General features: G+C 39.0%; 1 protein-coding gene across 1 annotated transcript; it reads left to right on the top strand.

Moving 5' to 3' along the window:
* Positions 1–87: 87 nt before the first annotated feature.
* IAQ61_004849 (uncharacterized protein) lies at positions 88–5278 on the top strand (the record flags this gene model as incomplete). The annotated part of the gene is made up of 5 exons (XM_066096519.1): positions 88–321; positions 1247–1592; positions 1758–2894; positions 3164–3838; positions 3897–5278. Coding segments are annotated over 5 exons (2547 nt in total), but the record flags the coding sequence as incomplete, so codon positions are not given.
* Positions 5279–17893: the final 12615 nt, after the last annotated feature.

Here is a 17893-nt window from a genome sequence, read left to right as displayed (position 1 = left end):
CCTCTCTCTCTCTCTCTCTCTCTCTCTCTACCCCTCCCTCTCTCTTTCGCACTATATCCCCCCCCCCCTTGTCGCCCATACGCCCAGCTGCCGTCGCTAGCGGGGGCTCGCTCGCAGCGTGAAATTGCGCAGGCCACGCTACTGCAACTGGCAACCCACCCCCCTCCCCTCCAAACTTCGTCCACCTGCGCCCGGACCTGGTCTGCCCGGATCCTGCCATCACAACCACCGCGCGCAATAATAACAATGTCGCAGAAACGCGTCCCAGATCGGGCCCCAAAGTATAAGGAAGAGCCGGCGCCTGTAGCGTCGCATAAGATGGTGAGTTGACTCTGCTTCCTTGTCTGTTCAGCCTACCGCTGCACCCTATCCTGTCTTCTCCGCCCATCCTCGCACCTACCCACCCCCTCCCTCCCCCCTCCTACCCACCACCCATCGAGTCGCTCGCGTGAAAAGCTTCAGAAGACGCCTCGCGCCCCATCGGTCCTTCTGCCACCTCGACCGTTGAAGCCTTTGGACACTGCGCGCCAAAAAGAAGCCCGCGTCCCTCAGCTGTCACTACCGTTGGCAGCTTCATCCTCGTTTCTTTTTGCATGTTGCAGCAGCCTCTGCAAGCCGCGTCCACACACAAAGAGTTACCCCAGCTCCGGCGCGTCTCTGCCTACATGGTATGCCCTCCTCCCCCCGCCAAGTAGCCCTGCTGTACCGTACCCAGACCCCCCGCCTCCCCTGTCGCACTTTTCCCTCTCTTGCTTTCCTTGTCGTCTGTTTCCAGTCCGCTGCGTTTTGTGTTCCCCCCTCCCCCCCTCCCCCCCTCCCCTCCCAAGGCCCAGCAGCCCCATCCCTGCCAACCTTGTAGCCCTCTTTCCGCTCCCACCCACCCCTCCTCCGCTGTGTTGTCAACGTTGGCTCGAGGCGCGCGCAACCCATTGCCCTATAAACTATACCCTACCGCGCTGCCCTCTGGGAAACAAGAGAAAAACAGACCCTGCCCCTCGCATAACTCGCTCTTGCCGCACGCCGCCTGCCTCGTCAATCCTCCCCCCCTCCCCGGGCGAATCATCGACTGCACCTTCCCCCCCGCATCGCATCATCTTAACCTACTACGATTCCCTACCACTCACCGCACTTGCACCTTGTCACTACATCCTTCCAACACACTTCTCTCTTCTCCATCTTCTTCTTCTTCTTCTTCTTCTTCTCTCGTCTGGCCCTTGCAGCGTCGCTAACTCGCGTGCTCTCCCAGCATCACCCCCACTCGGCGCAGGGCTTGCCTCCGCCTAATCATCTTCCGGTCCACCATCCTAGACCTGGAGTGGTCCACCACCAACAGCATCATCCGCAACATCAACAACATCATCCTGACTCTCCCCACCAGTCAGCCCCAACCCAGTCTCCAGCACAGGGTCACTACCCCTCGCCCCAGCACCCCAACCCTCAGGTGCCTCCCCAGCATCAGTCGCCCTACATTCAGCAGATCCAAGGTCCACCGCCGCCCCAAGGACAGCAGCAGCAAGAGGTTCCCTACTATTCGCAGCATCATCAGAGTCCCTACAGCACCAACAGTGCTCCCAGCAACTATTCTTCTTCTGGTATGTTTTTTCTTTCTTCATCTTCTCTTCTCCCTCTTGCACGCGATGCAAACAAAGCGACATGGATACGCGCCCACCAGACTCCTTCAACGCGCAACTTTGTCAACAAGATGACGCGTGAAGCCCTTGAAGACTTTGTTTCCAACATGTGCTAACGTTGCGCAGAGACACCGGAGCTGATGGCAGCCGCGACCATGAATCGTGCGGGATACCCCCCCATATCTTATCATACTCCCCAGTCAAATTCCCCAGCCTCGGTACAGTCGCCACAGCATGACCAGCACGGAAGGCCTATCTATGGCCAGCCTCCTGCCCAGATGCCTCCTTCCATGTACTACACTCCGTATGCATCTGCGCCTGTACCCCAGCAGTCGCCCTACCCTCAGCATCCTTCTTCAGCACCACAGCAACCCATGGCATCGCAATCGCTGTTGATGTCGCACACGCAGAATCAGCATATGCAACAACAACAACAGCAGCAGCAGCAGCATCAGCAACATCAGCAGCAACAGCAGCAGCAGCACCAGCAGCAACACCAGCAACATCCCCAGACACCTGGGATGACGGGAAGTCCAAAGTCGCGCATGTCTCAGACGCCTCTTCAGAGGCCCCCTTCAGGATTGGGCCCACCACAAGCTCCGCCTCAAGGTCCCCCAGTCGGCACACCCAACATGCATGCTGGACCTCCAGGAGGTCCCAATGTCAACCCCAATGCTGCTCCCGGGCCTATTCCTGCCACGACTCCACTGGTTGTCCGACAAGACCAGAATGGTGTCCAATGGATTGCATTTGAGTACTCGCGTGATAGGGTCAAGATGGAGTACACGATTCGATGCGACGTAGAGTCTGTGAATGTGGATGAACTCCCCCAGGATTTCAAGACGGAGAACTGTGTATACCCGCGTGCGTGCTGTGCCAAGGACCAATACAAGGGCAACCGCCTTCACTACGAGACTGAGTGCAACACGGTTGGATGGGCCCTTGCTCAACTCAACCCCTGCCTGCGTGGAAAGCGTGGGCTTATCCAGCGAGCGGTAGACAGCTGGCGCAACAGCAACCAGGACCCAAGACTAAGGAGTCGACGAGTGCGTCGCATGGCCAAGATGACCACCCGCAAGGCCCAGTCGGCTACACACGGCAACCACATGGCTGGCCCAGGTGGACCAGGCGCACCTGGGGTGCCCAATTCTGCCGGATTGACAGCACCACCAAGGCCCACCAATATGGGAATGGGAGGTTCCCAGATGCTCCATCACCATGATGGACCAGGGGGACCCCACGGAGGAGGCGACGATGTTAGCGGTATGTTTCACCAGATGTGATGAGATGAGCGCGATTTGTTGGGATGTTTAAAATGATACCTCTGTCTTTTTCTGCACTTCATGTACTGTATATTACACGCTCCTTGATGTAATACCCCTCGATATCCACCACCACTGCCCCCAGTCCATGCAAGCATGCATATACCCATCGTTGTACCCCACGCATTATTGCACCCATATTGGATCGACGCAGGGATCACAAGTCATGATTCCGTTTAGAATGTGCACGCTAATTTTCTTTGTTTACAGCCAATGAATACGGTGAATCGCACACTCATCATACTCATCATCACCAAGCACCAAATGGGTCACCTACGGAGGTCAGGCAAGCACAAAATTTTTATCCCACCTACCCATCCAGCGATGCAGTAGCAGGTTCAAGTGGCATGCCCCCCATACATGACGGTCTCCACCCGCATCCGCCTGCACACGCCGCGGGCGTCGCAGTATCGAAGCAGCACGATCAAGATGAGGAAGAAAGAAAAGTGGCCATGTTTGGCGACCTACCAGAGTCGAAGCGTCGCAAGTTCATCCTAGTCGACGATGCGCAGCGAGGGACGAGAGTACGAGTTCGTGTCACCCTCGACACGGTCAAGATGGAGGAGATGCCCGACTCGTATCGCAAGTCCAACTCTGTCTTCCCGCGTAGCTATTTTGCCATGCAAATGACATCGCCTCCTGCGAGTCCGCGTGGGAGCAAGGTGTTTAGCGACGAGCCTGACCTTGATAGCGACCCCAGCTTTCCTCTGGCTGGTTCTACAAGCGTGCCAGTGCCCACTCTGGACGGTGAGACTCGTGTGCCCAAGCCTCGTCTTACACGAGCGAAGCGTTCAAAGGAAATCACACTGAACGATCTCGGCTATCGCATGAGCTGGAGCCAAAGCCGTGTCTTTGCTGGGAGGACGTTGTTCCTGCAAAAGTCTCGTAAGTACTCGAGATTTGTTGTTTGTCTGTACAACGGCCAACTAACTGAAATCCCTAGTCGATGCTTATCGCAACAAGATGCGAAGCAGTATGGTGGGCCAAGGCCAGGATGTCACGCAGGTAGCGCCACATTTTGAGACCCGCGTTGGAAAGCGACGCTGGAACGAGAGGATCGAGCGAAGTAAGAAGATGAGGCGCGACGGCTCTCCTTAAGAGTGAGAACCAAAGCAAAAGCCGCTCCCGGACCATTTGCGCCGGATACGTCTTAGACCCTGGTTCGCGACAGCCGTTGCGAGTTTGGCCCGCTTCTCCCGGCACTTGCAGGGAAGCCCCCTAGGTACGACCGGGGTGCCTGGCTGCTTCGACGTTCCCGGCTGAATCCCTTCGCTTTGCCTGTGTGCCTGGCTGACTGTCAAGCACCCTTGTTTCACATGGTGCATGGGCTTTCAGAGGGCTGTCACTACATCGTCTTGTTGTTTCTTCGGTGTGTTGCCAATATTCGGGCTGCGGTGCAGTTGACATCCGCCTTTGCCTCTCTTGCTTTCATACCGACTGATGCGTAGGTGACAGAGCGATCTTGTTGTTTGACTGATGGTGTTTGTCTGCTTCTGTTTTATATCCGGTTTGACGGCTTAATGCTCTGTATGCCTGGCCTGTATTCGACTCGACAAACGTCCCAAGGGACAACAAAAGTAGGAATATTCGTTGAATTAGCAAGCGAACGGTACCCCGTTTCTTAGCAAGGGGAAATGTGGAGTTTTTGGGTGGGGCAGTCATCACGATTCTGTGCTCCGGATAGATCTTACGCGTACTCTGTCGATTTCTTTTCGCTCTCTTATCATGATGTCTGTAACATTGGTAGCGTGCGTGTCCTCGACTCTACAAATCCAGCCCAAGATTGCAATCAAAAGCTATCTACATCTCCTCCGTACACAAATATACATAAAAATGGGAAACAAGGAAACGACCGATAGGCTACTATCAGCTATCATCACATACTATGCACCGCTTCTTCCTCGGCACCCGAAGTATTCCCTCCCCCCTCCCTCCTTCCTACCTAACCAAAGCCAAAAACCTTCCAAGAATTGCGGTATAATTTGCGGCCAAACGTCTAGATGCGGCAAGTTTCGCGACCTTTGCTTCCTCGCGATTCAATATTCTCTCTCTCTCTTTCTGTCTTACTGTCTCTCTTTCTCTTTGTGTACGATGAGGGGGGGAGGGTGATTTCAATATTGGAATTAGACGTGGATGCACTGTTTACGCGAGTAAGATGGTGGTGGGGGTGGTGATGCAGTAGTACTTACTGCTGCCGCTGCTGCTGCTGCTAACTACTGTACTGCCGACTGCCGACTGCCGACTGCTGGCTGCTGATTATGCGAACTAGTTTTTGAACTGGGTTGGGTCTTTCTTGTTTTGGTAATATTTTCTGCTAGTTTTGGGGGGAGGAGGGAGGGGTGTTCATTGGGCCTTGGGTTTATGGGGTTGTTGTTGTGTCGTTTTAGGATGGGATGGGATGGGATGGGTGCTGATAATTCTTGTGGGTGGGAGAAGGTGATTTGTGAATTTGCATGTGTTTACTGTGTAAAGCTGGGGGTTTGCGGGGAGCAAGTGATGCCATGATTGTTTATGGATGCTGCTATCCGGCCAGCCAGCTAAGAACAAGGGCTCCCTAGTCTAAGATTGCCTCTCACGGCGTTTCTTCCTTCACCTGGTAGCCTGACATGTGCAATGGTCGATTCGTGTTTGCACAACTTGTCTTGTTGACATATAATTACACGGGCAAAAAGGCTTAGGGCTTACGCCGCTAACGGCTCCACTCATTACCGCACCGAAATTGTCGTGAGACTTTTTTTTTTAGGTTTAACTAATCCATCAGTTTGCTTAGATAACAGGTTTAGTTGCCAGCCCCTTTACTTCAAGCACGAAGGTGTGGAAATTTGGATCACTAAGGTCAGGAATAATTTGGGAGATGGATTATTAGATTGTATCTACTACGATCGGACTTATATATATAGAGCTTTAGCTACCCTTACTAGAAGGTAAATAATTAGTAAACCTTTCTTAGTAGAGCTCCTGCTTTTTATTAGGCACTTAGTAGTAAGCTAGTAGTTAATTAGATAGTAGGTTATATAGGGGTATTAATTAGGATTAATTAGATTAAGATACTCTATAATCTAGTTAATATCCCTCCTATAATATACCCCCTAGGTATAGATAGATCTTTTATTATTATAGTTACGCTTATAGTTAGTAGGTAGTATAGCTAATTAGAGTATTATATATCTAAAGGGTTAAATTAGCTTACTCTTTAGATACTAACTAGTACGCCTTCCTTATTTAGCCTACGCTTATATACTTAGATATTATCTAGACTAAGATTTATAACTCTATCTACCTAACTATAATCTTTACTATAGCTTAAATTATAAGATTATATAACCTTAAAGATCTAAACTATACTTATATCCTTACTAACCTATATCTTAGTTAAAGTTAAAATCTACTACTTATACTTACTTTACCTATACTACCCTTATAGCCTCCTATACTACTAAAGCTACTATTACTAAAGCTACTACTACTAAAGAAGAGTATACTACTACTAAGTATAAGGCTATTATAAAGTATATAGTAGCTAAGTATATAGCTACTACTACTATAGTTAAGATTAAGAAGCTAAGGAAGGGCGCTCCTGCCTTAGCTCTTACTACTCTAGCTCTAACTCTAGCTCCTACTCCTCCCTAGACCCTACCTAATACCCCTACTCCTTCTTCTACTCCCTCTTTAGCTTCTAAGGAGACCCTAAGATCCTCCTACTAAGGAGAGCCTAGTATTTATTATACTAAAACTTATCTAAATTATCTACGCTCTACACTCTTTAATAAGTCTAATAGTTAGTGCTATAACTCTTTTAGTAGGGGGACTTAGTACTAGTAGTACTTCTTTAGGTATAGCTATATTCTAATATATATAATCTATATAAGAATTTTTCCTTTATAATACTTAGTAAAATCTATACTAATAAACTAATAGCCCTAAGCTTACCTAATATTTTATACTATTCTTTCTAGTAAGAAAGTAAGTAGGTAAGAGCTAAGACCTTCTTAAAGATAAGAAGTAGAGGGTCTTAGTACTCCTTAAGGAGAGTAAGGCTAAGTAGTAGGAGCTAGTAAAAGCTACTACTACTACTACTACTAAGCTTGCGCGTAAGGCTAATACTATAGCTAAGGGCGCCTAGAGCTCCTTATTAAAAGATAAGGACTTTAGCTCCTCTAAGGTTCCCCCTATAAATTCTAGGCTAGGGTAACCTAGGTAGCTCCCTATAGACTCTAAGGCACACTTCTTATATATAATAGAGCTCCTTAGGGAAGCTACCTAGTTAATAATAAAGAGGTAGGCTATAGTTAGTTATTCTTATATTATATATTAATAGATCTTATATACTACCTTACTTTAATTAATATTCTATAATCTATACTCTACTATTATATAACTTTAGGTGCTCCCTAAACCTTATAAATTATTATATAGTTAGGTTTTTAGTAAGCCTATTAGCTAGTATATTACTAGTAGGTAGGTAGGTAATATAGAAAGATCCCTTTATATACTCTTATCTAAGCTATATATTTTAAATATCTATATAGCGTAGCTTAGTAGTAATCCTTTTATTATTACCTACTACTAACCTAATAGTTTATTAATTATTATAATTAATTATCTAGGTAGTATTTAAAGTAAGGTGTATTTTAGTTAAAAAGTGTTTTAATACTATTACTTCTTTACTTACTTACTTAAGTGTAAGGAGCTCTACCTTAGTAGTTAAAGTAGTAATAGTTACTTATTAAGATACCTTCTAAATAATAGGTCCTCTAAAGAGCGTGATTAGGTATCTATATAATAATTGCTAAGTATCTTTATTATTAGTAAATAATGCATTACTATATATTATAAGCTTATTAGGATCCCTATTCCTATATTAGATTAATTAGTATTAAGTGTAGTATAGATAGATAATTACTTAATTAACTATATTAAAGTGTTATTTAGATAGGTTAGTAAGGTATTAGGAGAGCTAGGAGGCTATATAGGTAATATTAGGGCGCACTATAATTAGGGTATAAAGAATTAATCTAACGCGCTCCTAATAGTCCTTAATCTCCTTTTTAGTAGCTTCTCTAGTGCTCTTTTTAATATCTTTACTTAATAGTAGTGTAGTAGGGAATTTTCCTATTTCTACTAGATTAAAATTTTTTGTAATCTTGTTAATATATTTATTATAAACAAGCGTTATTATCTATCTCTTTCTATCCTAGATTACTCTTACCCCTAGAAACTAGCTTACAGGTCCCTTTTCTTCTATAGTATATCTTTACTTTAGAGCTTAGATAACTTTGTAAGCTTAGCTTGCGTAGTTTTAGTAATAGAGCGATAGGATATCGTCCATATAGAATATTAATGTAACGACTTAGGTAGGTAGGGCATCCAAAAGGTATCCTATACGACTTAAAGGCATATAGGAGTGCGCGTCTATATAGAAAAGGATAAGATTCCTACACCTATAGGTCTTGTACAAAAGGACAAGAAGAATATACCTATCCTAACTATAGGCGAGCTATTCTCTATATATATTAGTAAGTTAGGCTTTTATTAGGCCTAACTTAGTATAGAATAATAGGCAGGCAATTCTGCCTTATTATTACACTACCCCCTCCTATAGAGAAAGGATAGTCCCTATCCTTAGGATTAGGTTTAGATCCCTAATTAAAGAAAAGCTCTTGCGAAATAAATCTACCTTTACCTCTACCTTTACCTTTACTTCTTGTTCCTAGGGCACAGACCCCTATCCTTAGCCTACCTATAACTAGCCCTCTACCTACTAACTTTCTTATTCCTATATCCCTAATTTTTTAATTATTTAACCTAATCTATCTAAAATCTAGTAAGTATTTAATCTATATAATTAAGTAGTTACTAATCTAAATTAGAACCTTTAGCTATACTAGTACTAGTACTACTAGGAGTCCTCCCTATTACTTATCGCGCTCTCTATATAAGGGTAGTTAGGGCTCTAGCTAGGGGTAAGTTTAATAATTTTAATTTTAAGTTAAAGAATTCTAAGAAGTGCTAGTACTATATCTCCTAGAATAAGTATTATAATCTAGTAAGTATCTAAGTCTAATAGGGTTCCTTTACTAATTCTAGTAGATTCCTTCTTTTATTAGCCTAGAGTACTCTAGCCTTAGGGGTGCTCTAGATAAGTACTATAGCCTAGTAGCAAACCCTGCTAAAGGGGATAAGGATAAGGATGCTGTAGTTACTTATTAGAAGGATATTAAATAGTTTAAGGCTACTATTTAAGAAGCTACCTAAAACCTAGCTAAGTGCGTTACTATTACTAATACTTAGACTAAGGGTATAGAAGCTACTAAGATCCTTATAGCTATATATTATACTACTATATCTAATTTATATTAGCTTTAGAATAGTATTTATAAGATAGTCTTAGTAGTTAGGGGCTTAATAAGGGCTATTAATAAACTTAAAGAGAAAATAGCACTAAATTAGGAGGTAACCTTTATAGTATAGGCTAAGATAAAGGTACTTAATAAGAAGACGTCTAAATTAGTTCTAGCTCCTATACCTACTCTAGCAGCTACTCTAAAACCTGCTGCACTAGTTATCTAGAAGCTAGCTAAGAAAGGTAGTCTAGGTGCTATCTTAGCTAATATAGAGTCTAAACTAGGTTCTAATAGAGAGATAGATATAGAATAAAGAGGTTTCTTAGGGGTAGTGTCCTAGGAACCTTAAAGGTTCTAGGATAGTTCTAAATAGGATATAATAATAAATAGTAACTAGAATAATAGTAATAGATAGTAGTTAATAGTATAATACGTAGCTAAATAGGATATAAATTAGTTCTAATATTAGGTATAATTATTGTGAAGTAATATTAGATCCTCTTTACCTTTTTCCTAGGCTTAAATCTATTTTAGTAAGCTGCGTAGGGGACCTAGCTAATTTAGATACTATTAGTAGAATACCTATAATTTATAGGGAGCACCTATAAAGTTAGAGGTAGGATACTAAATAGGATTAGGATTATGTCTAACCTACTTAACCTTATATTTTAGCTTAGATTAATATAATTTACTAGCTAGGATTTCTTCTACCTCCTATTCCTCTATAACTTATATAGGGGTACTAGGGGGTTTTAGAGCCTCTTATCTAGGTAATAGGTCTTAAGGATCTTTATATAGTATATTAGGAGAGAAAACGTTATAGATCTTAGAACTAGGTAGCAATTAGAGGCAATACGCGTTTCTTACTTGTTCTAATACCTTAAAGGGACCTTCCTAGTATTTAGATAGTTTTTAGCTAGGTTATAAAATAGCAAGATTAGTAGTAGATAGATAAATATAGTTACTAACCTTCTAGTTAACTAGATAGTAATAGTAATTAGTAGCAGAGCGTATTTAGTCCTAAGCTCTTTCTATATTTTCTTTAGTAATCTTCTAGGCATTATATATCTAAGTAGCAAGGGATAAGGCGTCCTTATAGTTTAGTTTCTCTAATATAGTAGATAGGGTCTTTTCTAGTTTCTAATACTAACTTTACTTTAGTAGGGAGCTAAAGAGGAGCTAATATAGAGCTATACTAATAGATAAATATAGTAGAGTACTTTAGGCATAGTCTATTATAGGTAGTAGCTTACTCTAGTTATCCTAGTAATAGGATATAAAAGGCCTTAGTCTCTAATTAATATACTTATTTATAATCTTAGTTTATCTATTAGTTTATTTATAGTAGGTAGTAGAGAGCTTAACTTTAGTGCCTATAATCTAATAGAACTTAGACTAGAAACTAGATATAAACTAAGGGCCTTAATTAGAAATAATAGTATCTAGAGTATGTCTAAATTAGTACACCTACTACACAAATAAGGTAGCTATACCTTAGGCGTCTATAGTTTTATAATAAGGGATAGTAATAGCTTGCTTTAATAGGTAATTAATAATAACTATAATCTAATTGTAACCACGTTAATCCTAGGGAAAATCCTTAAAATTAATGCACAGGTGTTGCATTAGTAGACTAGGGATAGGAAGGGGGTAGAGTATGCCTAGGAGTTAGTGCTGTCTTAGGTGCCCTCTCCTGTATAGGATACAGTTCTAAATATAGCGTTTATAGGTAGTCTCTATACCTTTCTAGTAATAATATTAGGCTAGAATCTAATAGGTTTTAGTAGCTAATAGGTAGGTAGTAGATACTTAATTATAAGCCTTACAAATAAGTCTAGTATATAGGACTAATCTAGTACGCACGTAAAGTTAATCCTAGTAGAGAAGAAGTCTATTTTCTATCTAATAGTGCTTAGGTAACTCTAATCTTTCTATTAGGAATAAGGACCTATTTTCTTAAAGAAGAGTTTTAATAAGTTGTAGGGATCTAAGAGTTATAAGGTCCTAAACTACTATAATTAAAGTAAGGATTAGTAAGGAACGCTTAGCTAGGTAGTTATAACAAGGTAGGCGCCCTGCCTATGAAATAAATACTACGTCATCTCCCCTGTCTGTACCAATTCGGCCATGGTCCAAAAGGTACGCACGAGAATACTTAAGCTAAGTAATCCTCGCATAGTATAATATATATATCTTAGCTAAGCTTAGCCTAAGATAATAGTACTAGACCCTAGCGCCAACCCATGAACCTTGTTCAAGTCTAGCCTAGGCATCTAGTAAGCGCTAGCTATTTTTTAGCCTAGCCTTGTTACAGTAGTCTTGCGCTAAGTTAAAGTTAATTTAGGGGTATAACCTATCTAGGGCAATTATTACTTATAAGCAATTATCCCTTTAAGTAGTCTTAAGGTTAATTATATCCTATTCCCTTCTACTTAGGATATTAGCTTAGGCGTTGTAAGATCTAGGAGTATGTGAAGGACTTGGGCTTATGCCTAAGCCTAGGTCTAACACAAGATAGACCAAGTCTAACACTACTACTAAGCGAACACACTAGACACCTATAAAAAGGCGTAGAGGGCTTATCTCTCCTTTAAGATACTAAATACTATTATTAACGCTTATTATATTCTCCCTTAAGGCTAGTCTATAATATTTTAGTATCTTCTTCTAAATATACTATAATAGTAATAAGAGATAGACGCGCTAGATATTTAGAATAACTAGGTGCAACCTAATATAGTAGAAAGGCTAATATAACAGGTCTATAGATTAATAGAATAATAGGCTTAAGACTCTACTATAATAGCTATACTACGTTAATAGAACAAGGAAATACGCAATTAGATTCTATCCTAACCCTCCTCTAAGCCTACTAGGTTTAATAATATACTACCTCTACCCTCTTCTACCTTATATTACAAACCCTTCTTAGTTAGCTTACTATATAATAGCACTAAGGCAAACTTCTCCTCCTAGTAAATAACTATAGAGTTTAAACTACGTGTAGATAAGGTCTTTATTAGGGATAAGGAGGTAAGGTTTATATATATTTAGTCCTAGTTATTACCTATAGTCTAGCGCGCTATAGCACTATACTTTAAGGATAGTGCACGTAAGCGTTAGGATATAAGCAGGTTTCTTAACTACCTAGCGTTCTATTATAGTAACTATTATAGGTAGGAGTATGCCTAAGTTATATTAGAACACTTATATTAGGGCTAAAATTAGCCTTTTATAGAGTTCTTTATAAATTTTATATAGCTACTTATATAGTTAGGAGGTTTATACTAGGATAATAAATAGAAGCTTTTATAACTTTAGTAATCTCTTAATAGTTATATACGCTTAGTTTCCCTTAATAGGGGAGTCTCTAGGATAAACTATAACGTAGCTATAGAGGAATATAAGATAATTATAGTAGATATTAAAATAGCCTCTCTAGAACTAGGTTTTCTTTAGGCTAGTAAGTCTAAGGAACCCTAGTAGAAGTCTAACTTAGATTAGGATAGTAATATAAATATAGTAGAAGTAGCAGCCTTATTAAGTATACCTACTAAACTACTAGTATTATATCCTAACTAGATCCTATAGGACCTATTTAATACACAGAAACTAGCAAAGGTCTACACCTAGTATAGATAGGGTAGTTATTTTATACGTGTATGCCCTAATACCCTATTACTATAACTAGTAGGTGTTAAGATAGTTGTAGTATTAGCAAGTGGCCCTAATTTAGGAAACTAGCTACCCCTAACTTTAGGCTAAGTTAGGGGTATAAGGAGGATACTATAATAGAGGAATTATTAATAGTAGAGGCTATTAAGTATCCCCTAGATATTAAGGCTAGGTTAAATAATCCTCCTTTTTTTATTCCCCTCCTCCTAGGTAGAGTAAAGAATATATAAGCAATAGTTAATTTAGGGTGCTAGTGTTTTAGTGTAGTTAAGGAAAAGTTAGTAAGATAGATTAGTAGGAACTTTATAGATATTCCCCTATAACCCTTGTAATATACCTAGGGAATTACTAAGGGTATAAGAATTTTATAGTTAGTAGTATTAGACTATAATTTAGATAGTTAGTAGTCTTAGCTTTTAGCCTATATAGTACCTAGTCTCTCCTATTAACTAATACTAGGCAGACTATAGCTATGTAGAGAGGGCGTTATTATAGATATTCTATAAGGCAAATTAATAATTAGGAAGGCAGGAAATATAGTAGTATAAAAGAGTAGGAGACGCCTATATCCTACCTATATCTCTATTATCTTAGGTTTAGTTATAGTAGGGTTGCTAAATTAAGGACCCTAATAGAAAGATATATAGGTACAAATTTTTACAATAAATATACTAGATATTTTATAGGGAATATATAACTTACGCCTAATAAAATATCTAGGAAGTATTAATAAGGGAAGTCCTATTAATATATACACTATCTATATTACTAATAGCATAGTTCCCTATAAGCCTAAGTATAAAACTAGAAAGATAAAGTTGCTACTAGAACTATAAGAGTTTAAGGACCTGTTTAATAAAGAGTTAGTAAGCAGTTTGCTACCCTATTAAGGTAGTATAGATTACTATATTTAGTTAATAACTCTCCTAGATAGAACCTAGCCTAACCCCCTATTGTTATGGACTGGCCTTAAGGGAGAATGCAATAAGCGTTAATAATAGTATTTAGTATCTTAAAGGAGAGATAAGCCCTCCACGCCTTTTTATAGGTGTCCTGTGTGTTCGCTTAGTAGTAGTGTTAGACTTAGTCTGTCTTGTATTAGACCTAGGCTTAGGCATAAGCCTAAGTCCTTTACATACCCCTAACCTTCCCCCACAAACTATTGTAAAATTATCTTTCTAGGGGTCTAGGGTTATATCTTTATCCTCTATAATCTATATTAGGCTTTATTACTATATTTTTTAGTTTTATTATTATATCTTTATATTCCTTCCTAATTTATAACAGGCCTGTATATTAAGTAGTACGCGCGCGTAGCGTCTATACGCTTGTTTTAGCACCCTACTATAAAAGTTCTAATATAGCTGTCCTACCCTACTATAAATTTCTTAAACTTACTTAGTTATATAGCAGACTTTCCTAACTAATTAGTCTTATCTCTACTCTTTTTCTGTTAATCTAGCCTATATAGCCTCTATTATATCTCTATCTACTACTACTAGTGCTAGTAGTAGGGATCTACTATAAGGTAGTTAGACCCTACGCTAGGCCTACTAAGATAAGGTACGTACTTCTAATATTCTCCCTATATTTCCTACACTAACTTTTGCTTAGCACACGTCTCCCTAAACATAGCTACTTAGTAGCTTTATTATTTCTAGTAACTTAGATAATAAGGAGTATAATAGTAGCTTTATAAAGCCGCTTCCCTATAATTAGTATATTAACTAGCTTTATCTTTTTAGCAAGTATAACTATTAGGAGGGTAGTAGTAAGTTCCCCTTAATTTTTATTTTCTTTGTAGTAAGTTCTAACTATATCTAGGGCGCTTATATAAGTCCTGTTATCGCGGCTATAAGACTTATACTTAGTTAGAAGCTATCCTTACTAATAACCCTAATATTTACTAAGCCCTCTATAACTAGCTTTAGTTTTATTATAGTTACTAGAAGGATTGCCTTTATATTATAAAGAAGGGGACCCTTAGCACTTTTATAGGGAAACCTACTAAAGGCACCTATTACTAGTTTATACTATAGTTCTACTAGCTCTACTATTATTTTAAGGATCTTATATTAAGGGCTTAAACTAGTTACGCTATTACTCTACTTGCCCCTACTACACACTTACGCGCCTATAATTAGTATTAGCTTAGTGCTATTATTCTATCTACTACTAGTACTCTAGTATTTTTACTTTAGTCTACTATTACGCCCTTATATAGTAGTTATAGCAATAACAACGTTATATAGCTTACTACTACTACTAGTATTACCTTCTAGCGTATTAACTAGCGTATAAACAAGACCTAGGCCTAAACTAACCTTTATATTAATAGGCTTAAGAGCGCTACTAAGCGTACTACCTAAGGTATTAAGACTCTTATTATTAGTATTAAATTTCCCTTATTTCCTTTATATCTATTCTAATATTTGTTTTCTTTAGGCCTAGGGTGCTACGCGTTAGTAAGCTATTAAAGCACTACCCTCCTCCTACTACTACTACTACTATTATTTATACTTATTAACTAAGTTATCCCCTACCTATACTACGCGCAAGCGTTACTACTATTACTAAGAGACGTAGAGGCGTTAGGATAATATAAATAATAGTTTAGGGGGGGCTAGGGGGGGGTTAGTTACTAATAGTAATAGTATAGATACTACTACCTAATTATTAGCTATATTATAAAACTTTAGTAGTAGGGCACTTGCTTAGAGTATTATTAGGATAAATAAAAGATATCTCTAATACCTTTCTACTTCTTAATTATAATAAAGGTCTAAGTTATTATTCTAGTCTCCTTTTGCCCTTACTTCCTAGCTTTTATATATATTAGGCTATTATTATACGTAGCATCCCTATACTATTCCTTAAACCTATCTAGAGCCTTAGTATCCTATACTACCTCTAGTAGGTGCTATATTAGATTAATATACCCCCTCTATTTTACTAGGACTTAACGCTTTCCTTTTCCTCTTATATTCTTTGTATAAAGGATCTCTTCTACTTCCTATTTATCTAGTATTATATCTTTATTTTCTAGAGTAACTATTAGACCTAGTTATAAGTCCTAAAGCTTCTAGCTTAGTAGCAGGTTATTAGTAGCTCTCTCTAGTAGATCTACATGCACAGTCTTATATAAGCTCCCTAGTAAGTCTAATACTACTATAAGTAAAGTAGGAACTTATATTACTTTATACTTTACCTATAGCTAGTTAAACCTTTTACTTAGTTAGTTTATCTTTATATTACGTATTATAAACTAAACTATATTACCTTTTAGGAACTTTTTAGCTAGGCGTTAGGACTAGTTTATTACTTCTTATTATTATTACTATTAAAATATAATAGTAGCTTACGCTAGCTCTATACCCCTCTATAGGTGTAACAAGAACGCTATAGCCTCTCTATAAGGATTCTTAGGCTTTACTAGTAGTAATATTATCTTTTATAGTGTGTCTATAGTATACCTATTTAAAAGTAGATTTAGGCTAACACTAGTTATACTAGAGTCCCTATTATTAAGTACAAGTTAGCAGGCTAGAAGGTAGTTAGGCTAGTTAGTCTGCTTAAAGCATACTATTATGCGCAGCACTACCTACACTTCTTAGTTTGCCTGCTCTATCCTGCTATCTATCTAGGGGTGGTATGCAGTAGATAGTAACTAGTTTATCTTTGTTATCTAGCATAACGTTGTCTAGAAGGATCCTAACTAGTCTAAGCCTTAGTTAGTAATAATAGAGGATAGGAAGCCCTAGAACTACTACTAGTTATCCTAGAAGATTCTTGCACAATAATTAGCTATTATAGAGACTGTTGCTTTAAGCTAAATATATTTAGATAATCTATTAGTAATAACTAATAGGTACTAGGGTTTGCTATCCTCTTTTGCAGGTAGGTTAACCATAAAATCTATAGATATTTAGGACTAGTATTATAACGCGACTAGTATAGGTTGCAACAGACCCTATTAGCGCTTCTAGGAGATATAAGCACTATAATAATAGCAGTTCTAAATATACTACGCAACGTCTCCTAATATTCTATCCTAATAATAGTCGCGGCGCAGTATTTAAAATATTATATTCTTTTCTAGGTATCCTACTAAACCTAATTTATATACTTACTATATAATAGTAGTTATAAGGGGTTCCTATATTAGTAACTAAATAATACCCCTCTAGAGCAAAGTGCTGTGTGCGCTAATTATATAGTCCCTAATCTATTACTTTATATTAGCTAAAACTAGGAAAGACCTAGCGCCTTTCTAAACTATATTAAGACGTACTTAGTATATCTTATCTTCTAGTACTACTTTATCCTATAGTGTCTATATATATATAGGTTAGCGAAGAGGCTAGCACCCTTTAGTAACTTAGACGCCTCCTCTACTTCTAATACTACAACCTAAATTAATTTAGGGCGTATTACTAACTATAGTGTTACTTTAGAGGAGTTTAAATCTTATAGTTATCTACTTAAGGTATTAAGTTATCCTATAAGATAGCTAGGTCTATACTGTAGGATATACTAATATTTTAAAAGTTCCTTTACCTAGTAGCACTATTATTTGCTTAAGCTTTAAAGGCTAGTAAAGTACTCTAAGTTTTTATAGTCTATAAATATTGTAAATAGCTTATAAACGCTCTATAACTCTACTAACTAACTTTTAAGACACTTAATAATAGCAAGTAATTCCTTATTATATATAGTGTAGTTTTGTCTCTCTAGTATTAGTGCTATAGAGTAGTAAGTAACTAGGCGCTAGACGCCCCTAACTTTTTGCAATAAGTAACCCCTAAGAGCGTATCCTAAATAGTCTACTTCTAATAACGTTTCTTTAGCTAGGTCCTATTATATTAATACTAGTCCTAATATAAACGCCTTTTTTAGCGTATTAAATGTACTTTATTCTTCC

This window comes from Plenodomus lingam (assembly GCF_022343315.1).
Source record: "Plenodomus lingam strain CAN1 chromosome Unknown contig_19, whole genome shotgun sequence".
In the NCBI taxonomy this organism is placed as follows: domain Eukaryota; kingdom Fungi; phylum Ascomycota; class Dothideomycetes; order Pleosporales; family Leptosphaeriaceae; genus Plenodomus; species Plenodomus lingam.
The sequence above is the reverse complement of the archived record's forward strand: the minus strand, read 5'-3'. Positions and strand labels throughout refer to the sequence as shown.